General features: G+C 48.2%; 1 protein-coding gene and 1 pseudogene across 2 annotated transcripts in view; both read right to left on the bottom strand.

Moving 5' to 3' along the window:
• Positions 1-5427, bottom strand: part of CCDC69 (coiled-coil domain containing 69) — a 25870-nt gene extending 20443 nt beyond the window's left edge. The window contains exon 1 of the mRNA XM_084762413.1: positions 5239-5427. Coding sequence (XP_084618539.1) covers positions 5239-5286 — 48 coding nt within the window. The 5' untranslated portion in view covers positions 5287-5427. The remainder of the gene's footprint in view (positions 1-5238) is intronic.
• LOC311586346 (small ribosomal subunit protein eS8-like) lies at positions 5318-23898 on the bottom strand (annotated as a pseudogene). The gene is made up of 3 exons: positions 23893-23898; positions 8598-9232; positions 5318-5456 (listed from the first exon to the last, which is right to left on the bottom strand). The product of its transcript is annotated as a small ribosomal subunit protein eS8-like (transcript).

The following is a 23898-nucleotide window of genomic DNA, read 5'->3' as shown; positions in this document are numbered from 1 at the left end:
TCATGACAATTTCTGACCTAGAGACAAAGTCACTGTGCCTCAGGTTAAGAGGGGAAAACAGGAAATTCATAACTAGCAAAGGTGGAGGGCTGTAAAGAACCAGCGCCCATACACAAACCGGCTAAACAAGGAGGACAATGGCCAGGACCTTAGGCAGCCATTCAAATAAAAGTTTCCATGAACAATCTCGTGTGGGGAAATGTCCCTGGAAGAGCACCAGAAAATAATCATACGCAACAGAGACCCAGATTTAGGGCTGGAGAGACAACTAAGCGGTTAAGCACGTTTGCTGGCTGCCCAGAGGACCAGAGTTCAGTTGCCAGGACCCATGGTGGGCAACTCACAGTCTTCTGTAACTACAGCTGGGGATCTGACAGATGTGTGTGCAGGATACTGCATGTGGCATGCATTCTCTTTCTCCCCTTTCCTCTCTGCTTTCTCTCACACTCTTACACACACACACACACACACACACACACACAAATCTAGAAAACCAGCCAACCAACCAAACATTGCTCTATTTATAAATATAGTCACTGTCAGTTATATGATATATGTAAAAAGTCAGGCTATTTCCTTTTATGTTTTTTGGTTTGGTTTTGGTTTTGGTTTTTCAAGACAAAGTTTCTCTGTGTAGCTCTGGCTGTTCTGGATCTCTAGACCAGGCTGGCCTTAGACTCACAGAGTTTGTCTCCAGAGTCCTGGGATTAAAGATGTGCACATATCCGTGCCTGTCCCCCACCCCAGTTTAAGCTGATTTTTTTTTTTTAGTTTTTTAATTAATTAATTAATTATGGTTTTTCCAGTCAGTGTTTCTCTATGTAACAAATGCTGGTTGCCCTGGACTCACTTTGTAGACTAGGCTGGCCTTGAACTCACAGAGAGCTGCCTGCCTCTGCCTCCTGAGTGCTGGGATTAAAAGCATGCGCCACCATGGCTGCCTAAATTTGTTGTTGTTGTTGTTGTTGCTGCTGCTGTTGTTTTAAAATATCTTCTTAATCCTTTGAGAATTCCATCCAGTGTATTTTGTAAAAGTTTTTTCTTAGTAGTGAGCTTGGGAGCAATTTCCAAATTTCTTCCTGCCTTCCTAAATTTTGAAACTTAGTCTTAAAAGTGCAAATGATCAGAAGAACCAGATTTCCATAATGGACTTGTAAATGCTTGCTCTTCGGGGCTTGTGTCACCTTTACTGTTCTTACTCAAATGGCATCTGGCCTCTGCTTGAACCTTTCTAGTAATGAGGAACTCACTACCGTCTTTTTTTTTTTTTTCCCCTAACCATTTCCAAACAAGAAATGGAAATCTGGCTCTCTGTAGCTTCTCTCAGTGGCCATGTTCCTTCATCCTAGCTCAGCAGAGAACAGATTTTTCCCTCCTTGACACCAGAGGTTCCAAGGCTAGCTGTGGGCTGCATGTCCCTGCACCTGTCCACCTAAGCAAGCATTATGTCTGTTGTCCTCACAAACTCCTTTGCTTCAGTGAACCAGAGGCAGTGACCTTTAAGCCACAACTTTAATTCTATGTCTTGCTGGGCAGTGGTGGCACACACCGTTATTCCCAGCACTCGGGAGGCAGAGGCAGACAGATCTCTGAATTTGAGGCCAGCCTGGTCTACAAAGTGAGTTCCAGGACAGTCAGGGCTACACAGAGACACCCTGTCTTATAAAAAAATAATCCTAAGTCTCACTTGCCCATTTGAGGGTGCACCACCTGCCACTCAGGCCAATGGGCTATTTAGTACACTAAACCTTTCAACATCTTTGTAGAACAAACATAGACAACACAGAAGTCAACGTTGGGCCTACCTTACACTGAGCCAGAAAGGCCAAGTCACTGGCAAGGCCACTCAGTCTATCTGTGAACTGAGCAAGACCACAGGAGCTCATACACCAGTGCAATGGGCACACAAATGTTTGCTAAGTTCTTTAAAATTACATTGTTATGTATTTTTTTTTTTTACTTAAAGCATTAGGGCATAAAATAAGGGAGCCTACGTGGAGGCATGAAGTTTTTGTTGTTGTTGCCCGCTTTTTGTTGTTGTTGTTGTTGTTGCTTGTTTTTTTGAAGCAGGGTCTAACTGTGTAGCCCTTTCTAGTCTGAGACTTTTTTTTTTAAGGATTTATTTATTTATTATATGGTACTCTGTCTGCATGTACACCTGCACACTAGAAGAGGACATCAGATCACATTATATAGGTGGTTGTGAGGCACCATGTGGTTGCTGGGAATTGAACTCAGGACCTTTGGAAGAGCAGACGGTGCTCCTAACCTTTGAGCCATCTCTCCAGCCCTAGCCTGAGACTTTTTATGTAGACCAAGAGAGCCTTGAACTCACGGTAGCTGAGGATGAGCCTGAGCTTCTGAACTTCCTACCTTACCTTTCAAGTTCTGGGGTTAGAGGCATCTACCACTGTGCCCAGTTTATGTGGTGCTGGGGATGGAAGCCAGAGCTCCACCCACTGAACTACAGCACCAGCTCCTATTCCCAGGATATTAGCAGGTCCCGAGATAGCAGTGACCTACCCTCTTCACCACGTCTACAGTGCCCTGTCAGTCAAGCCACAGAGCACAGAGCTCATCAGCTCCTTAGATCTATGCGCCAGAGGTACTAGGGAGGTCTTAACCATCGAGACCCTGCCCCAAGCCTGGGGAGCTCTCATAAAGGCTTGGCGACCTTCCCTGCCACCAGCCACCCCACTCTGCACAAACCTTACATCCTGGGCTTTCTGGCGCTCAACTTCCCTTAAGCCCTTGGCTTTGATTGGGGGAACTCCTGCCAAACTTCCCCACCCAAGAAGCCTTCCTCCAGTCCGGGGAGGCTCTCCTGCTGCGTGCCAGGCTAAGCCTTGGCCTGCCTCCCAGTTAGCCCTCATTGCACTCCTCAGCACCTGCTCCGTGTGCTGCACAAGGCGGCAGAGGGGCGGGAAGGCTAGAAGGCATGTGAAGAAAGCCAGTCATGTGCGCGTGTGTGCGCGCGTGTGTGCATGCGTGCCTGTGTGCGTGTATGTATGTATGTGACAGGCTCTCTCTATGTAGTCCTGGCGGTCCTAGACTCGATTTGTAGAACAGGCTGGCCTCAAACTCACAAAGATCCACTTGCCTCTGCTTCCTGATTAAAGTTGTGTGCCACCACACTCAGCAAGTCTTATATATACGTGTGTGTGTGTATATTTTGTTTTTGTTTTTCAAGACAGGTTTTTGTTTTGTTTTGTTTTGTTTTGTTTTGTTTTGTGCAGCCTTAGCTGTCCTGGACTCTCTTTGTATTGTAGACCAGGCTGGCCTTGAACTCACAGCGATCCGCCTCCCGAGTGCTGGGATTAAAGGCATGTGCCACCACTCCCTACTCTTCTCTATTTTTTTTTTTAATTAAGAAAAGCATTAAAAAAAATTTTTTTTTATGTGTATGGGTGTTTTGTCTGCATGTGTCTGTGTGCCACATGCATGCAGCTGCCCACAGAGGCCAGAAGAAGGTGTAGGATCTCGTGGCTCTGAGCTTTCAGATGGTTGTGAACTGTCACGTGGGTACTGGGAATCTACTCTGGGTCCTCTGGGAGAAGGACCAGGACTCTGACCACTGAGCCATCGTCCCTCTGGAACCCTGCCTCCTAAGAGCCATCTGAGTCCCATCCCTCCTCTCCGAGTCTCAGGGTCCACTCCTGTAACGTGGGGATGCTTCATTTCATAGCTCAGCCTGGTTCCTAGGGCCCTCCTGAAGCACAGCAGGAAGTGAAAATGCTCAGGGTGAGTCACTATTGCGGCCTGACCCTTTGTGGCTCTTGAGCTTCTATTCTGGAGCCCCATCCCCCAGGGGTCTTGCCAGCCTTCGTGGGTGGACTGGGTGCTCAGGACTTGACACCAACATCGGAAAATAAGCAAAAGCTGCGACCAGGAGAGGTAGGTACAGGTGGAAACTTAGCCAAAAAGGCAGCCCACTGTCCTGCTAACAGGCATCATGAACAACTGACCCCAGCAAGCCCACACAGGTCTAGGGCAGACATGCCAGGCTATTTGATGCAACCAAGGTAAAGGACTTTGTAGCCTTCGAGAAGCCACTAGAAAGTACGGTAGGCCATGCCTATTATTCCATCATTGGGGAGGCTAAGGAACACTGAAAAGTTGAGGCCAACCTGGGCTACGTATTGAGACCTTGTCTCAAAAACTAAATTTTAAAAACGCTGCCTGGTGTAAAAGGGCAGGCCATTTGCGAGGGAGAGGCCGCTGGATTACTAGTGTGAGGCCAGCCTGGGCTCCACAAGACCCTGCCTCAACAAAGGGGGCCGGGGAGAAAAAGAAAACAAAGACTAAAAAGAAGTCATTGGAAGTGCAGGAGAGGGTTCAGAGAGAAAAGAGAGAGACTGACAAAGCTCGGGACAGAGAGACAGAGATGATCGAAAGACTAAAGAGCTGACGTTCACTGCAAAATTAGTCACTTTCACAATGGGGACTGATCAAGTTCAAGGGCTGGCCACCCCCACCCTGGGTGGAGTGATTGGCAGAGTGTAATTAGGACAAAGGACTAGGACTCCAGGGTCCTTTTCCCTTCTTGGGGCCTCCTGCTGCCCTCTGTGGACATCGCCTTGTCCTCCTGAGGTTTCTCAGACCTCAAGGGGGCAGAAACCTGAGTCAGTCTCTTGGGCCCTAACCCAGCTTCAGGCCCCAGAGGGAGGGACAGGAAGGGCGGAGAGAGCCGCAGGAGACAACAGATTGCCTCCCTCTTTGGCCCCTCCCATCCACCCAAGGGCAGCCCACGCACTGTTCTGAACCCTGCAGGAGGCCTCGACCCGTTTCCCAGGCTCTAACGGGTACAGTGATCCGAGGCGAAACACGTTTAAGAGGCAGACTGTGTCTAGCAACCCTTGGGGCACACCTGGGAGTTTAGGCTTCCAACAGGTCTCAGGTGATGCTGTAGCTGCGAGGCGGTGGACCACTCAGAGACTCAAGGCTCACAGTGGTCAAGAGTCCATTCCTCGTCCACACAGTGATAGCCCCACACTTAAGGCCACCTGCCACGGACACGCCAGTCACTTCCCCGCCGGGACAGCCGGTTCAGCTGTAGTTTGTCCGGGGCTGAATGGGTCAACGGAGCACACACACACACCCGCCTCCCCCCCCCCCCCCCCTCAGCCTCCTGCGCGCACCCGGGTCTCCGTGCCAGCCCCCAACTGTTGTCCATCCGGTGTCCTCTGCTGTCCCTATGAGCGCCCCGTAAGGTAGACCTCCGTGTCCCGGCACCAGTACCTTCTCCTCGTGCTTGCAGCGTCTGGGTCGGCTGTGCCTGCAGCCCATCCTGCTCAGTGCGTCCCGCCGGCTGCGACTCTCAAATGCCCCGGAGCTGCAGCCTCGCCGGCTGCCGGCTGCGCGCCTTAAATGCCGGAAGAGCAGGGCCTGCGCGGGGCCGGGGCCCTGGCCGGGGCTGGGCCAGGGCAGGTGCCAGCGGCGCTCCACGCCAGAAGCACCTGAGGTCGAGGCCGTGGCAGCAGGGATCCCGAGGAGCAACAGATGTTTCTCAGGATCCTCTGATGAGAAAGAGCTGTGAGGGAAAAGAATGAAAACAGCTAAAGGCGGCATGGTGGCACACTCGCCTGTAGCCCTAGTTCTGGGGAGGTGGAGGCAAAAAGATCACAAGTCCCAGGACAGTCTGAGGCATATAGGGGGTTTGCGGCCAGGCTTGGCTATATGATACCCTGTCACTGAGCCAGTTTGTTTGCGCAAAGCGAAGGGGTTGGAGAGATGTCTTAGCAGCTAAGAGTACATATTGCTCTTCCACACCGGGTGCCTCACAACTGCTTTACTCCAGCTCCAGGGCATCTGACACTCTCTTTTAACCTCTGAAGGCACTGGTGCTGTCTGTAACCCCAGCACTGGGGAAGCTGGGCTGGAGCATCACTATGGGTTCCAGGCCTAGGCTACAGAGTAGAACCCTATCTTAATAATTAAAAAGAAAAAAGAAAGAAAAAAACCTGCTAAACTGGTCAGTGGGTAAAGGCAGTTGTCTCCGAACCTGACCAGAGCTCCATTTCCAGGACTCACACCGTGAAAAGAGAACGAATATGGCTGAGGTAAAAGACTAGCCCACAAGTTGGAGGCCAGTCAGTCTGTGCTACAAGAGTGAGACCTACAGCGGGTGTGGTGGCGCACGCCTTTAATCCCAGCACTTGAGAGGCAGAGGCAGGCGGATCGCTGTGAGTTCTAGGCCAGCCTGGTCTACAAAGCAAGTCCAGGATAGCCAAGGCTACACAGAGAAACCCTGTCTCGAAAAATCGAAAAAAAAAAAAAAAGTGAGACCTTGTCTCAGAAGAAAATTAATTAAAATTATAAAATGGGCTAGCAAGATGGCTCAGTGAGTAAAGATGCTTGCCACTAAGCTGGTGACCTGAGTTCAGTTCCTAGACCCACATCGTGCAGAGAGAACTAATTCCTAAAATTTGCCCTCTGATCTCCATATGTGGGCCATGCAAGTGTGCATGTGCACAAGCACAGACCCTCCCCCGCTCTCTCTCAATGGAATAAAAATATATGTTAAAGAGTGACAATGCTAGTACAAGGCCCAGAGCCCAGGCAGAATGCTCTCCCAAACCTGTCTTTTGTAACACCCCTGCAAATAAATGGCACCCACTTTTATTGTGAGGCTTCCGGAAGGCCAGGTCGATAGCTTTTCTTAGCTCACGAGATCTGTGACAGGCGTGCTCTTCTCTCCTTGGGACAGACACAGCAAGCTTGCCAGCAGACAAGTCGGATGCAGCAGGAATAGGGACAATGGGGTCAGAATCTAGGACAAGGAACTCCTTCCTATCTGTCTTCTCTGAGCTACTCTCTGAGGGTGGGGTGTGGGATGAAGATAATAGCTTTGAAAATCAGCGCTCCAGAATACCGGGCGCCAAAACCAGTGTCAGGCAGGGCCACAAACTCTCTGAAAGGTGAATTCATGGAAGAGAGCCAGCCGGGCATGGTGGCGCACGCCTTTAATGCCAGCACTCCGGGAGGCAGAGGCAGGTGGATCACTGTGAGTTTGAGGCCAGCCTGGTCTACAAAGCAAGTCTAGGATAGCCACGGCTACACAGAGAAACCCTGTCTCAAAAAACAAAACAAACAAACAAACAAACAAAATAGAAGAGACCCAGTGCGACGAACAGCACAAGGCCTCTCAGAGCAATGATCCTCCAAAGAGCATTAGACAGAGTGGACCTGCAGTCCAAACACCAGGGAGCTGAAAGGGGGTGGGGTGGGGGGGGACACGAATCACTGGGAGTTCCAGCAAGCCTGGGCTACATAATGAAACCCTGTGTCTTAGTCGCTGCTCCATTGCTGCAAAGAGACACCATGGCCAAGGCAACTCTCATAAGAGAAAGCATTTGACTGGTGCCTTCTTACAGCTTCAGAGGCTTAGTCTGTTACCATCATGGCAGAGAGCGTGCAAAGACACTGCAGTAGTGGCTGAGAGTGCTGCCTCCGGATCCACAGGCAGCAGGGAGAGAAAGAGACAGAGAGAGAGAGAGAGAGAGAGAGAGAGAGAGACAGACAGAGAGAGACAGAGAGAGAGAGAGACAGAGAGAGACAGAGAGAGAAAGACAGAGAGAGAGAGAGAGACAGACAGACAGAGAGAGACAGAGAGAGAGAGAGAGAGAGACAGACAGACAGACAGAGACAGAGAGACAGGCACACAGAGAGACAGAGAGACAGAGACAGAGAGACAGAGAGACACAGAGACAGAGACAGAGACAGAGACAGAGACAGAGAGACAGGGCCTGACAGGGACTTTTGAAATCTCAAAGCTCAGCCCCAATGACTTACCTCCTTCAACAAGGCCACACCTCCTAATCCTTCCTAAACAGTTCCACCAACCACATGTGGGCGTGTGGGGAGTCATTCTCATTCAAACCACCGCGGAGATGCTTATTAAAGTAGCCAAAGCATGGAGCAGGTGAGAAGGCTCAGAGGATCAGAAGGGGCCATCAAGCCAGACACTCAAATCCACTCCCCAGGACCCACATGATGAAAGGAGAGAACGGACTTCCCCCGGAAGCTGACCTCTGACCTCTGACCGCCACATGTGCATCACGGTACAGAACACCCTAGTGACTGACCTACCTTGTGGTGCTTTTTTGTTTTCTATTTATTTCAAGATGTTTGTTTTTTAAAGTTATGTGTGTTTTATATGTATGAGTGCTTTACCTGCATCTATGTGTATGTACTGCTTGCATGCCTGGTACTCATGGAAATCAGAAGAGGACATCAGGTCCCCTGAAACTGGGGATAAGAATGGTTGTGAGCTTCGTGTGTGTGATGAGAACTGGACCCAGGTCCTCCACAAGAGCAGCAAGTGCTCTTAAAAAAAAAATTTTTTTTGAAAAAAATTATAGAACAAACATCGTTTTTGTTTGTTTGTTTGTTTTGTTTTGTTTTTCAAGACCGTTTCTCTGTGTAATCTTGCCTGTCCTGGACTTGCTTTGTTTTGTTTTGTTTTGGTTTTCCAAGACAGGGTTTCTCTGTGTAGCCTTGGCTGTCCTGGACTCTTTGTAGACCAGGCTGGCCTCGAACTCACAGTGATCAGCCTGCCTCTGCCTCCCAAGTGCTGGGTTAAAGGTGTGCGTCATTACCATCCAGTACAAATATCTTTATTACATGAGCTATGAGAGATGGTTTCTTTGCCTTTCCAGGCTTTGATCTTTCACAGACAGTACTCCAGTTCCTTGCCCTCTAGCACATAGCCATCTGCTCTGCCACACTGGCCTGGTCTTGAGGCAACACAGGTAAGAAGTGTGCCCTGCTGGAACTGCTCCTCCAGAGGACTGCTGATTTGGGCATCTTTTTCCCTCTTGTCCTCATATTTCTTCTGAATTTTCTTTGATCATTTTGTTTGTTTGTTTGTTTGAAATCTCTTCCTCCTCAGGGGTCAGCTTGTCCCCTTCTCGTGGCCTAAGGGCAGCGCATGGGGACTCATACCACTGTCCGTTCGAGTGCTGTCAATAAACAAGATGCAGTTCTTCACCAGGGTCTTGACGTGGACAAGCCTGTCATTGGATACATTGTAGATAACATCAGTGATCCTTGTTTTTTCCGAGTACAACATTCAGAGCCTCAGGAAAAGCTCCCCACATCCCAATCTCAGGGCACAGTGCTTCTTATTGTCTTCTTAAACTTGGACTGTGTGTATGTGACGAGGGCCAGTCTTAGCGTCAGCCCATACTCCCTGGTATTGTTGTAGGGCTTTCTCTCCATCGCTTAGAGTTGGCTGGAAAGAGCACAGGAAGTGCTCTTAATTGCTGAGCCATCTCTCAAGCATCTTCCTGTCTTCTCATGAAAAGAATTACAGTTATCATAATAGTCATAATAAATATAATATTATTATAATGATAAACGCAATGCTTTTTAATAAATATAGTAATATTGTGTGTGGAGGGGGTCATGGATCAACTTGAGGGAGTGGGTAAGTTCTTCTGTCACGTGAATACTGGGGATTAAACTCCGACAGTCATCAGGCTTAGGATAAGTTCTGTTACCCAGAGAGCCATCTCACTGGCCCAGGTTTTTTTGTTTTTGTGTTTGTTTGTTTGTTTGTTTGATTTTTGAGACATATATCCCAGGCTGGCCTCAAAATCACTATGTAGCCCAAGAGTACCTTGAGCCCCTGCTCCCCCTGCCTCTGCCTCTTGAGTGCTAGGATGACTGACAGGAGTGGCCATCACATTTGAATTCCAAGTCTTCTACGTTTTCAACAGAGGCTGGGAATTTTTCATGTATAATGTGAGACAGTGGTCTCTTTTGTCTTTTTGCTTTGTTTTGTTTTTCCAGACAGGGCTTCTCTGTGTAGCCCTGGCTATGTCCTGGACTCACTTTGTAGACCAAGCTGGCCTCGAACTCAGAGATCTGCCCGCCTCTGCATCTCGAGTGCTGGGATTAAAGGCGTGTGCCACCACCACCGCCGCCGCTGCCACCGCCTGGCTCTGTCACTTACATACACATCCCTATCTCTACCTCTGTCCCTACTATGCAAGCTGAGGAAAAAACTTGAAGGAAGTGTCATGGCATCTGTCAAGATGGACAGATGACAGATGGGGCATGGACAAACACCATGGAAGCAGAGAGAATGACTAAGTCTGTCTGGGAGCAGGAAGGTTGGGCAGCTGCCCCAGCATGTGGTGGCTGCACAGGGCTCTGCAGATCGAGTATCGGTTCTTATCCTCCATATGGGACAGAGCATTTCTTTCTTCCTTCTTTCCTTCTTTCCTTCTTTCTTTCTCCCTCCCCCTCTCTTTCTCTCTTCCTTTCTTTGCTTCCCTCTTCCTCTTCTTTCTCCTCCTCCTTTTTTTGTTTTTGTTTTTCGAGACAGGGTTTCTCTGTGTAGCCTTGGCTGTCCTGGCCTCGCTTTGTAGACCAGGCTGGCCTCGAACTCACAGCGATCCACCTGCCTCTGCCTCCCTGGGATTTACAGGCCTGTGCCACCAGGCAGAGCAGGAAAGAGCATTTCTTAAGCAGTTGCTGTGAGGCATTTTCAGGGGCTTCAGTGGCTTGGTGTGGCCAGAGTGCTGGGTAAAGGAGGTCTGTGGGGCAGACAGGTGCAGGCTCCCAGTGGCCTTGGTGACATGAGCAGGCTGTTCTGACTTTATCTTCTAGGCAAGGGTGAGGCACATCAGATGGGAATTATGCAAGGTCACTGGGGAGGAGGGGACGGAAAGTGCTGGCTGTGAGTGGTGGAGCAGTTGCTTGAATTGCTCAAAAGGGAGGTGGAGAGGGTACAGAAGGACTGTCTCCCCAAGGCCCACTCAGACCCCATCTTGGGTCCTGAGCCCCCAGAATGTAGGCTGCCAAAGCACTTCTCTCAGCTCTCAGCCTTGGAGGAGCAGCCAGGCAGGATATTGTGGTTACGGGGCCTCTGGTTACAACGCATTTATTAAAACAAAACATTGTAATATCTCTTAAATCAGGGCCCTGGATAGGATCCAAGGACAGTAGCAGGGACCAGCCCTGTGGGGTTGGGGTGAGATGTAATTTTTTTTTTTTTTTCCAGACAGAGTTTCTCTGTGTAACCCTGGCTGTCCTGGACTTGCTTTGTAGACCAAGCTGACCTGGAACTCACAGTGATCCACCTGCCTCTGCCTCTCGAGTGCTGAGATTAAAAGCGTGCGCCACCGCCCTCTGGGAGAGATGTCATTCTTTTTTAAAAAATATATTTTATTAATTTATTCATATTACATCTCAATGGAGAGTGGGGTCTGACTTTTACACAAACTCTGGTGTCCTATATTTGACCATGCCCCCTGGATGGGGAGGCCTGGTGGCACTCAGAGGAAGGATGGCAGGCTACCAAGAAGAGACTTGATACCCTATGAGCATATACAGGAGGAGGTGTATATGCTCAGAGATGTAATTCTTAGTGAAGTAACTGCACAGGGAGATAGCCTGGCATCCTGAGTATCTGGGAAGGCCGGGCAGGATTGCAAGGAAAGGAAACACAATCCTGCTTCTCCAAGGCGCTTTGTATGTGTACCCGGTCACATGTGTGCCGACATGTGGGAACCAGAGGGCAACCTCAGCTGTTGTTCTACAAACACTTTCCACGCTGCTTTTTGAGGCAGGCTCTCTGACTGGCCTGGAGTTGGCCAAGCAAGCGGGGCTGGTTAGGATCTGCCTTTCTCTACCTCTTCAACACTAGGATTACACTATAACCCAGCATACCCAGATTTTAAAAACATGTGTGCTAGAGATGGAATCCAGGCCCTCACTCTTGTGTGGCAAACTTTCCTGACCTTTTTGTTTTATTTTTTAACTTTTAAGACAGGGTCTTCTGCCGGGCGTGGTGGTGCATACCCTTAATCTCAGCACTCAGGAGGCAAAAGCAGGTGGATTGCTGTGAGTTCGAAGCCATCCTGGTCTACAAAGTGAGTCCAGGACAGCTAGGGATACACAGAGAAACCGTGTCTCAAAAAAACAAACAAACAAAAAACAAAACCAAAACAACAAAAACAAAAACAAAAAAAACCCCACAAAAAAACAAAACCCAGGGCCTTACGATGCACACGTGGATGGCATAGAATGCACTATATTGGACCAGGCTTTCCCTGCCTCCTGAGGGATGGGATAGCAGCCCCACACCACCACCAGACGCCTTTGCATCAGCGACATTTGATGGCAATGAGGCATCTTCCAGGCTGTCTGGAAGCTCTAGGAGCAGAGAACAGAGGGATCAGGAATGTGCTCCCTCAGCTCCCCCCTCCCCCGCCCATCGCCTGAGACTATCTAAACTATTACTGATTCAGGGGTGTGGTATAAGAGAGTGATACGCAGATCATCCTTGTTTGTAAAACCATGCAAAGGGCTGTTTGGGGAGGGTTCCCAGGGAATGGATCATCAGAGCCATTTCATTGTGGGCAGGGTTTTGTGTTTGGTCCCTTTTCAGAGGTAGCTATTTCTCCTTCTGTAAGTCAGAACTGGGCTTCAGAGAACTGCATTGTTAGGGCTAGGGAGATGGTTCAGGGTAGAAAGAGAGGTTGTGCCATGTAAACATGAGAGGGTGACCTCCACTCACATTGTATTAAGGTGTGTCTCCGTATATCCGATTGTTTTTTTGTTGTTGGGTTTTTCTTGTTTATTTGTTTGTTTGTTTGTTTGTTTCAAGACAGGGTTTCTCTGTGTAGCTTTGGCTATCCTGGAACTCACTCTGTAGACCAGGCTGGCCTGGAACTCACAGAGACCTGCCTGCCTTGGCCTCCCGTGAATGCTGGGATTAAAGCATTACTACCACCCAGCCTGTATATTTGATTGTTAACTGCTGCACCGGCAGTGAGCTAAATGCTAACAGATTCTGGTGTTGCCATTACTATTGAAGACTTTCCCGTTTCAACGTTGTGTAGAAATTCTTCTCCAAGCTGGGTGCGCTGGGATGGTGCATGCCTGTAATCCCAGCACTGGGGAAGCAGAGGCAGATGGATCTCTGTGAGTTCAAAGCCAGCCTGGTCCACAGGACAGCCAAGGCTACATTGAGAAACCCTGTCTTTGAAAAAAAAAAACAAACAAAAATGGTTCCCCATCATCTCTTATTAGTCAATAAAGAGCTGAACAGCCTATAGTGGGCAGGAGAGTTAAGGCAGGACTTGCAGTCCCAGCTGGAGGTTCTAGATTGAGCAGAGGGAGAGAGAGAGAGAACAAAGTCACTGGGCAGGTAATTGGGCAAAGCCTGGGAGGTAGGCCACGCTGAGATAGTCAGGTTAGACTAGACGAGTATCTGCCCAGCTATAGAGCTTTAAAGCTTATGAATAAAGGTAACAGGTCTCATTTGGGAGTTAGAGTGGGCTTAGGGAAAAAAAAAACACCATTAAGTCAACACATGAGGATGGGAGTTTTCTATTGCTGTAACAAACACCATGACCAAAAGCAGCCTGGGAGGAGAGGGTTTGTTTGGTTTACATTTCTAGGTAACAGTCATAAAGGAAGTCAGGGCCTGGAGGCAGGAACTGAAGCAGAGGCCATGGAGGAAGCTGCTTACACGGCTTGCTAGTTGCTTCCTTATAGGAGCCAGCGCCCCCGGCACTGGGCTGCACCCTCCCACATCGAGCAGTAACCAAGAAATGGTCCGCACGGACTTGCCCACTAGCCAATCCAATGGCGGCGTCTTCTCATTTGAGGCTCCCCCTCCCCACGTGACTCCAGCTCCTGTTACATCAACATCAACAACAACAACAACAACAACAACAACAAACTAACCAGCACACACGAGAACGCCTGGTGACCATAACCATCTGCCTGTAATATTAGAGCTTAGAGGCTGGACACAAGGGATCCTTAGGGCAAGCTGGCCAGCTAGACTAGCTGAATTCAGTGGACTCTGGGTTCAGGTGACAGACATTGCTTCAATAGACAAGGTGGAGAGAGAGTAAGAAAGACCTCGTAGTGTGAGGAGGTTTTTTCCTTCAGTCCTTAAGCTCCCAGAATAATGACGCATGGGACTCATTAAATATTATACAGATACCTAGGCCATATAGCTAGGCTCTTCTCTGACCAGCTCGTAACTTAAAATAATACTTATTTATACTAATTTACATTCTGTCCTGTGGCTCGTAACCTGGGCTCAGGCACCATGGATCCATCTTCCTCATATCTTACCAGCTGAATCTTAAGCTGGCTGTATCCCAGAATCCCTTCTGCCTTCTGAAAGTCCTACCTATTTCCTGCCTCAGCTATAGGGTGTAAGTTTTTTTTAACTGACAGTTGTTACATCCAAACAATACATAAGAGATTCCTTCTACAACACCTGATGTCGCCACCTTTGGCGTCCATATGCATGTGCACTGACATGCATACATGGGAGCAAGCATCCACGCTTTACATGCACACACACACACACACACACACACACACACACACACACACACATGCATACACAAATAAGTACTAGAAATCTGCTGTGGAGCCAGGCACAGTAGTGCAGGCCTGTAATTCCAGCACTCGGGAGGCAGAGGCAGGTGGATCTCTGTGAGTTCGAGGCCAGCCTGGTCAACAAAGTGAGTCCTGGACAGCCAAGGCTACACAGAGAAACCCTGTCTCAAAAAACCAAAAATAAATAAATAAATAAATAAATAAATAAAACTGCTGTGCAGCAGAATACTCCATTGTGCACTTAATTTTTTTTTTCATTTTTGCTTTTTTTGAACAGGGTTTCTCTGTGTAGCCTTGGTTGTCCTGGACTCACTTTGTAGACCAGGCTGGCCTCAAACTCACAGCGATCCGCCTGCTTCTGCCTCCCTGAGTGCTGGGATTAAAGGCGTGCTCCACCATGCCTGGCTTGTGCACTTAATTTATATGATCTTGAATATTAAGTGTCCTTCCTATAAAACAAAAATAAAACCAAGCCCCCAGATCAAGGCAGAGAAAAAAATGATTAGACACAAATTGTAGGACTTGATGTTGCCTGTAGCCTTGATGCGGTGATTTGAGTGTGGGCTTCTGTGCATACACTACATGAATACAGCTTTTGTGTACCAGTTACGCCTCAGTAAAACTTTTTCTGCCAAGCAGTGCTGGTACACACCTTTGATTCCAGCATCCTGGAGACAGAGGCAGGTTGATCTCTGAGTTTGAGGACACCCTGGTCTAAAGAGTTCCAGGGTAGGCTACGCAGAGAAACCGTGTCTCAGAAAAAAAATTTTTTTCTTTTCTTTTCTTTCTTTCTTTTTTTAATTTTAAGATTTATTTAACTTATTTTTTTATGTGTATGGGTTTTTTTCCTACATGTATGTCTGTGTACCGTGTGCATGCCTGGTGTCCTCCAGGCCAGAAGTGAGTGTTAGGTGCCCTAGAACTGGAGTTTTAGGCGTTGTGAACCAGCCTGTGAGTACTGGGAATCAAACTCAGGTCCTCTGGAAGAGCAGCCAGTGCTCTTAACCATGGAGCCGTCTCTCCAGCCCCCATCTTTTCATTTTAGACAATGCTGGTGACCGAATTCAGCGCGGCAAGGAAGGTTCAACACAGTACGTGCTGACCATGGCCCTCACATGGGGACTGACCCGGAAGTGCTGAAAGCTCCTGCAGGAGGTGGAGCTGAGCTATAACCCGCAAGGCCTGTCACGCAGCTAACCACTTCCTTCAGGCCTCACATACTGAGTGGTCCACAGCATCCTGAAACAGGGATGGGGAACACGTTTTTCAAACATTTGATCCAATGGGGACATTGCATATTCAAACCATGGCAGCCTCCAAGGATAGGCTCCTTTCAAATGGGTCCCACTTCCCACCCCCCCTCCCCTCCCAATAGGCAGATTAAGAAGCCACCAGTGGATTTTTATCACTGATGAGGTCAGAGCCTCATGTTCTAGTAACTTCCCCCAAATGCCCTTCTCTGCACAAAATGCTGTATGAATACACCAGTCTTTGGAAGAAGATTCCGGATACATGGCTTTAATCTCCATCACCATCAGTGACTGAAGATCTACCTTGATGGGCTAGATTCTTCATTGACTCAGTCACTTTTAATTATCAGCACCAACCAGGAAGATGGGACAGGTTACTATTTCTACTACTCCAAAGCAGCATTCTGGTCCTGGGGCTCTGACTCAGTTGGCAGGGTGCTTGCCTAGCACGTGTGTGTGGGTTTACTATGTTTGATTCCAAAGAAAGAAAGAAAGAAAGAAAAAGAAAGAAAGGAAAAGAAAAGAAAAGAGGGAGTGGAGAGGGGACAGCTTGGGTTTTAAGACAGTCACTTAGAGTCATCCAAAGGATTTGAACCCAGATCTGTAGTATTCCACAAATTACGCCCTAAACCACTAGAATAAGAAGGGACAGCACCCTGTAGTCCTTTGAGTGTTTCTTTGTGGGATCCTGGGGGAAAGAGGAGAGCCAAGTGTCAGTGGAGAAGCAAGCCAGGCAGCCGAGCGTCATGGCACTAAGGCTGCTATTTCTAGCCTTCCAGAAAGGATGGTGAGGGTGGGGGTGGGGTGGAGGTGGACAGGGCAGAGCGATGGTAAGAGGAGCTGGAGACCCCTCTAGCCTGCAGCCTCCAGCTCACCCTGTTGCCCGATGCCTAAATAAGGTTGGTGCTCAGTGTAGGCAGCTAAAAATAAACTCTCTGCTCCCCCTCCTGCCTGGCGACCTCCCCAGCCCACAGGGCTCCTGGTAGTAGTGTTAATCCCAAGCATGCAAGGAGAAAGACCAATTCCACAACTGACCAGTCAAAGCAAGCTTTATTTTAGAGGTGCACCCTAAGCCTTGGGCTAGTTTTGCGAGGTCCCCTTTATGATGAAAAGCCATGAGGTTAATAGAAAACAGCCGTGAACCTGTTTACAGGGGTGGGATAGTTGGCTGTTAGAAAACATACAATGGAAAAGTAAAAATAAAAGCAAAAATAGCTGGGCCGTAGTGGCGGCACATACCTTTAAATCCCACCACTTGGGAGGCAGAGGCAGGCGGATCTCTGAGTTCAAGGACAGCCAAGGCTACACAGAGAAACCCTGTCTGGAAAAGCCAAACAAACCATCGTTTGTTTGTTTGTTTGTTTGTTTGTTTTGTTCAGGAAACAAAATTTTACTATGTAATTCTAGCTGGACTTTAACTATCTGTACACCAGAGTGGCCTCGAACTCACAGAGATCTGCTTGCCTCTGCTTCCTTGGTGCTAGGATTAAAAGCCTGTGCCACCATGGCTCAGCTGAAACAGAAACAACAATTCCTTCTCCTTCTCGGTGTTGTTGTTGTTCTTCTTCTAATTCTTTGTTTGTTTCTTTGTTTTTTTTGAGACAGGGTTTCTTTGTGTAATCCTGCCTGTCCTGATCTTGCTTTGTAGACCAGGCTGGCCTCGAACTCCCAGAGATGTGCCTGCCACTGCCTCTGCCTCTGGAGTGCTGGGATTAAAGGCGTGAGCCATCTCATTCTGCTACTGGTTTGTTTATTTTTATCCCTGTGTATGTATATATGTGCACAGGAGTCAGAGGAGGTCGAAAGAGGGCATTGGATCCCCTGAAAATGGAGTTAGAGGTGGTTGTACCTGCTATGTGGGTGCTGGGAATTGAACTCAAGTCTTCTGAATAACCTGGGCTCATAACCAAGGAGAAACCTATTCTTGTAGGACATGAGGACTAAGCAGTAATATGGCTCCTTAACAGTGTGGCTCTTGTTCTGGTTTTACAGTAGGATTGGCTCTTCGAAGCCTGTCCTTGCCAGACCTGTAGAAGAAAGTCTCACTGGGAACCAGAGGCAAGAGGACCAGGACCCAAAAACACGAGTTAAGGGTCTCTTTCCCTCACTGAGATTTTTAGGGTATGTTTGTCCCACTATCTATTTTTAGTTCATGAAGTCTTTCATAAAGTTTGCAATTAGTCGCTCGCCCTTAAGTTTGGACAGTTCAGGTAAGAGTCCTGATTTTCTTAGTGTTGGGGGAAAAAAAAAAAAAACCTCTAAGACCTGTGAGTTTCTAGAGAAGGCAGGAGTTGGGCCGTGGCGGCCTCTGCTGGAAGTGGAGTGTACTGCAAGTGGCTATGAGCCGACTTGACTCCCTGCAGGTCAACAACAGCAGAGGTGAAGCTGCTCGGGTTCTGTCCTGCAATCTCAGCCGAAAGCCCTGGTATTGCCATGCCTGGCAAACACGTGGGGAATGAATGAATGTATACGGCTCCGGAAACTGTAGATGACTCTCAGAGAGGACTCTGTTGGTTGACATTGATATGGTCTGTCTTGGAATCCAGCTCTCAAGGCTTAAGAAGTGACTTCTTGATGCTCAATCCAGCTTTTTGTAAGAACAGCTGGGTCTGGGGTTTCTCTTAACAGGTAAGAATGAGAGCTAAAAATGAGGGAAATGGTAACCACTGCCCAGGGGCACATGCACCCCCACACCTGTAAGCACACTCATGCTCATGCTCATAGTCACTTGTGTATACACACACACACACACACACACACACACACACACACACACACAGAGACAGAGACAGAGAGAGACAGAGAGGCAGAGACAGACAGTCAGAGACAGAGAGAGACACACACAGAGAGACAGAGAGAGTGAGGGAGAGAGGGAGGGAGGGAGGGAGAGAGAGAGTGAGAGACAGAGAGAGAGAGGGAGGGAGAGAGAGAGTGAGAGACAGAGAGAGAGAGAGAGAGAGAGAGAGAGAGAGAGAGAGAGAGAGAGAGAACCTCAGCAAGCAGAGAACTAGGAAGAACTGAGATAGCCCTTCCTGCCTGTTGTAGTAAGCAGAGGAGGAAGAAGAATTGCCTGATGGCTTTATTTTGACAGATACGGTGACTCACTCAGGAATGGGGAAGTCCGTTTAAGACTGACACGCGCTACTGCAGGATCAAAACACTGTTCTAGTCCACCATAATAGTCATAGCCTACACTACCATGTCAAAGAAGAGAGTAGCAATGTGGCTCATGGTAGAGGCCAGCACGACAGGCCTGAGTTGGATCTCAAGCCTTGCCTAGAATAGAGTGCAGGAAGCACCCAGGTCTCTCACCCCCCAGCAACCCCAGAGATGAAAGCTGGGGGATAACGAGCTGTCCCAGACCACCCCAACTCCACCTGGACTACATTAGACCATACCTCAAAGTAACAAAAGAAAACATTAGATCCCATACTGAAAGGTTAACAAGAGGAAAGCACAGGCTGGGGATGTAGTGCAGCGGGGATACTGAGGCCAGACGAGATGCTTGGAACCTGCTCCTCTAAGAGGAAGCAGTGACTCCTTACCTGGCCACAGTAACCAGTAAGCTTGTTGGATGACAACTACCCCCAAAGGGGAGGCCGTACCCCTAAGCAGAAGTGGTCAGCTTGTAGGAGCCAGACTGCCTTGAGATGATCATTTTGGGCCACCTTGAAGACCCAGAGCTGACACAATGACAACTCCTTGCCCATGATGCCACCCATCCCAGCTCTTCTTCTGCTTATATCTAAATCTCATTTAAGTACCTCCCAAATGGACTGGGGGCCACTGGACCCCTCTTCCTAGTGCGGCCACACTGACTAAATCTGCTTTTCACTGTGTTACTCCTTTTGTTGCTTGTCTGTTTGTTTGTTTGAGACAGGGTTCCTCTGTGTAGCCCTGGCTGTCCTGGAATTCACTGTAGACCAGGCTGGCCTCAGACTCCACCTGCCTCTACCTCCTGAGCACTGGGATTAAAGGCCTGTGCCACCACCCAGCATGTTACTCTTTTCCTAATTGGTGAGGCAGGTGGCAGAGCCTAGGAAGTTGGGGCTCCTAGAGTTGGGGGTTTTTGCCCTAAAAACACTAGCTGCAAGACCCCGACTCAGGCGTGGAGTGATGGCTCAGTGACTGAGAGCAGTTGATGTTCTTCTAAAGGACCAGAGTTCAGTTCCCAGCACCCACACTGCGAGGCTCACAACTGCCTATTGTAACTCCAGTTCCAGAGGATCTGGACAACCTCTTTTGCCTGCTTGGGCACCCTCGTACAGGTGGCACTTCCACTCCCCCATCTGCATAAATGAAAGTGAGCCTTGAGGACAATTCCCTGAGCTGGGCAGTGGTGGTGCATGCCTTTAATCCCAGCACTTGGGAGGCAAAGGCAGGCGGATCTCTGTGAGTTCGAGGCCAGCCTGGTCTACAAAGTGAGTGTAGAACAGCCAAGGCTACAACAGAAAACCTGTCTTGGAAAACAAGAACAACAAAAACAAACAAACAAACAAACAAACAAACAAAAAACCCAAACCAAACCAAAAACCACCCAGCCAAAAAAATAAAAATAAAAAAAACCCAAGAAAACCACCACCAACAACAACAACTACCACCACAAAAACACAAAATGTAGTCAAGTATGTCCTGAACTTGGGATCCTCCTAGCTTCCTGCTTCTATGTCCTAAGTGCTGACATTATAGGTGTGACTCACCTAGAAAAGGTGTTTATTTGTTTGTTCCCCCTCCCCAAGCTTTCTCTATGTAGCCTTGGCTATCCTGGACTCACTTTGTAGACTAGGCTGGCCTCGGACACTCACAAAGATCTGACTGCTTCTGCCTCCCTGAGTGCTGGGATCAAAGGCATGCACCACCATGGCCAGTTCAAGATGTTTTTTTTTTTTTTAAATGTGAATTATTGGGCTCTATCCAGATTGCTTCATGACTCGCTGCATTTTTTAATGACATCATGGGTGATCTGCACACACTTGTCTTCTGTAGACAGTGGTTCTCCAGATTAGGAAGCTGTTGGAATCTTCTCAGGGAACTAGAAAAGGAGCCAATCTATGGTTTCCACACCAGGATACAGCTTGGGCAAGGGAATTGGCTGGGGCTTCCTAGGTGACGCCCGAAGTAAGTATGATGGTATCAAGGAAGGTTCTGGTGAGATGGGAGTTTTTGTGAATCAGTGTTCCTTGGAACAGTCACCTTCTACCATGGCAGCTATTCCCAATGTTCCTTCCCCACCCTGTCCAGCCTGCTCAACCAGTCCCAAGCCTGCTCCCAGGGGCACCATCAGGCTGCTAGTTGCTCTCAGGGTTCAGGGTGTTTTTGAGATGAGGAGGGGCTCCATCTCCTGGCTGCTTTGTTGTGGCCCCCAGATGTGGCTGAGCTCAGGGACCAGAACTTTGGGTCCTGCTCCTGAGTGATCTAGCACAAGGCTATCTGTTTCTGAGCCCGTGTTTCTTTTTTCTTGTAAAACTGGATAGTTACAAGATATCTCACCAAAATAAGTCCTAGCAGTCCTCCCTGCCCCTACCCCAGACCCAAGGCCTGCTCATGCCAAGCAAGTGCTCTACTACCAAGCTACACTCCAACTCTGTTTTAGTGTTATAAACACACACACAGACACACACACACACACACACACACACACACAGACACACACACACACACAGACACACACACACACACAGAGAGAGAGAGAGAGAGAGAGAGAGAGAGAGAGAGAGATGCACACACATCCCACACACGAATGAATGAATGAATGAACGAATGAATGAATGTAACAGAAACTCTGGAAACAAAATAACCAAAAACCACTTAGATGGCTGAGTGTGTGTGGTATGCCCTGTCTATAACCCAGTGCTTAGGAAGTTGAGACAAAAGGATTGTTTTATGTTCCAGGCTAGCTTGGACTACATATTGAGTTCTAGGCTAGCTAGACTATATAGTGAGACCTTGCCTTAAAATTGGGAGTGGGACCAGGTGGTGGTGCACGCCTTAATTCCTAGCACTAGAGATGCAGAGGCAGGCGAATTGCTGTGAATTCGAGGACAGCCTGGTCTACATTAGTGAGTCCAGGACAGCCAGAGCTACATAGTGAGACCTGTCTCAAAAACAGCCAAACAAAACAAATGCACAATAACAACAACAACAACAACAACAAGGCAAAATGGCTCAGTGGTTAAAAGTGCTTGCTGCCAAGCCTAACAACATGAGTTTGGTTCCTAAGAGCCACCTGGCGGAGAGAGTTAATGCTCGCAAGTTGTTCTCAGACTTCTCCATGTATGCTGCGGCACACAAAAGCCGCGACACCTGCCAATAAATAAAAGACAGGTGGGGAGAGGGGTGGAGGAAACATTCTTTGGATTCTCGCAGTTGTAAGAAGATAATTATAATCAACATTGTCTGGAAAGAAGATAAAATCCGAGGCTGGAGAGATGGCTCAGTGGTTAAGAACACTGCTCTTCCGGAGGTCCTGAGTTCAATTCCCGGCAACCACATGGTGGCTCACAACCATCTATAATGTGATCTAATGCCCTCTTCTGACATATAGTTGTACATGCAAATAAAGTACTCATATACAACAAATAAATAAAATCTTTAAAGAAAAAGATGTTAAAAAAAAAAAAAAAAGAAGATAAAATCCAAAACAACAACAACGACCAATCAGCACCTGGGCCGGAGAGATGACAGAGTGCTTAAGGGTACTGGCAGCTCTTGCAGAGAACCTGGCCTCGGTCTCCAGCACACATATGGTGGCTCACAGAGATCTGTAACTCCAGGTCCAGGGGATCCAGTGTCTCTCCTGAACAGGCACCTGGTGCACATGCAGACACACAGGCAGAACACTCAGAGACATAAAATACAAAATAAACCAGACAACAGTAACACTTTATTTCCCTGACTTTGCCTGAAGTCAGAGACGTCAGAGTTACCCTCACCATGGAGAGAACTCTGACTGGGAAAGGTAACCGTTGTCCAAGTCCTGGAACTCACTATATAGCCTGGGCTGTCTTCAAATTCTTGGCAATCTGCCAAGCCTCTGGAGCGCTAACATTATAAATGTACACCAGCACATGACTGAGAGATAAGAGCTGTTGTCTAATCTTAAAAGATGAGGTAAAGACATCGAGTAAAAGAAGCTGGGCATGGTGGTGTGCATGCTTTTGATTCCAGCGGGAGAGAGATAGAGGCAGGTGGATTTCTGTAAATTCAAGACCGACCTGATCTACATAGCAAGTTCCAGGCCAGCTGGTGAGACTGTGTTTCAGAAAACTAAAAACCAGACCAAAACAAACAAACAAACAAACAAAAAACCCATGATAAAGTGAAAATTAGGGAAAATAGAGGTAAGGAGGCTGAGGAGTGCTGGGTTGTTAGTGGCATGCGCCACCATGCCCAGTGTGTACGTTTGTGTATTTCTTTTTTGTGGGGCTGTAGATTGATCCTAGGGCTTGAGGCAAGTGTATACCACTTCCCTGTACCCTAGCCCTGTTTTTTAAAGCATTTGTTTGGTTTGTGGGTTCAGGACCAAACCTAAGTTTTCAGGCGTACTAGGTAGTGCTCTACCATTGGACTCCATCCCCCAGGTCCCGTGTGTGTTAACGAGGGAGTCCCACCTCTGGAGATGTAGAAGGCTGGAGTCTGGCCTGCAGCGACACTCTGAGTATTACAATGTGCAGCCCTGGCTGGAAGCCATGGCCTGATTGTTGGGACACTGGCTTTCAGTTGGGCTAGTCTCTCAATGTTTCTCATTTTAACCAAGAAAAGGCAAAGTCGATACCCTGAGAGCCATCTCCTCTGATGCAGGAAGGCAAATGCCCTTACTTCGTGTTACTTTAATGGGAGTGTTTTGGTCTTTTAGGGACTCTTGCTTGGTATCATCTTGTTGATTTCTTTCTTTCTTTCTTTCTTTCTTTCTTTCTTTCTTTCTTTCTTTCTTTTTTTCAGGACCGCACCACCACTGACCATCTTCTTGTTGACTTCTTGCTACTGCTCATCACTAAGACTCCGGACTTGACGAGGATGCGGTGTGTGTTGGGGGATGTGGGCAGAGGCTTCGCATTGTCTAGTTGTCAAATCTGCCAGTGAATAGATGATAGCGTATCACTGAATCCTCTTCCTTAAGGTTGTATTTATTTATTTACTTGTTTATTTAGTGGAATCATGGCCTCACGCATTCCAAGCTGGCCTAGAACTCCACAGGGAGCTGAGGTTGATCTTGAACTTCTGATCTGCCTGTTTCTGCTCCATACATGCTGGGCTTACAGGCACGCACCGCCAT

The sequence above is a fragment of the Acomys minous genome, assembly GCF_964271855.1.
Source record: "Acomys minous genome assembly, chromosome: 16".
Classification (NCBI taxonomy): Eukaryota; Metazoa; Chordata; class Mammalia; order Rodentia; family Muridae; genus Acomys; species Acomys minous.
The sequence above is the reverse complement of the archived record's forward strand: the minus strand, read 5'-3'. Positions and strand labels throughout refer to the sequence as shown.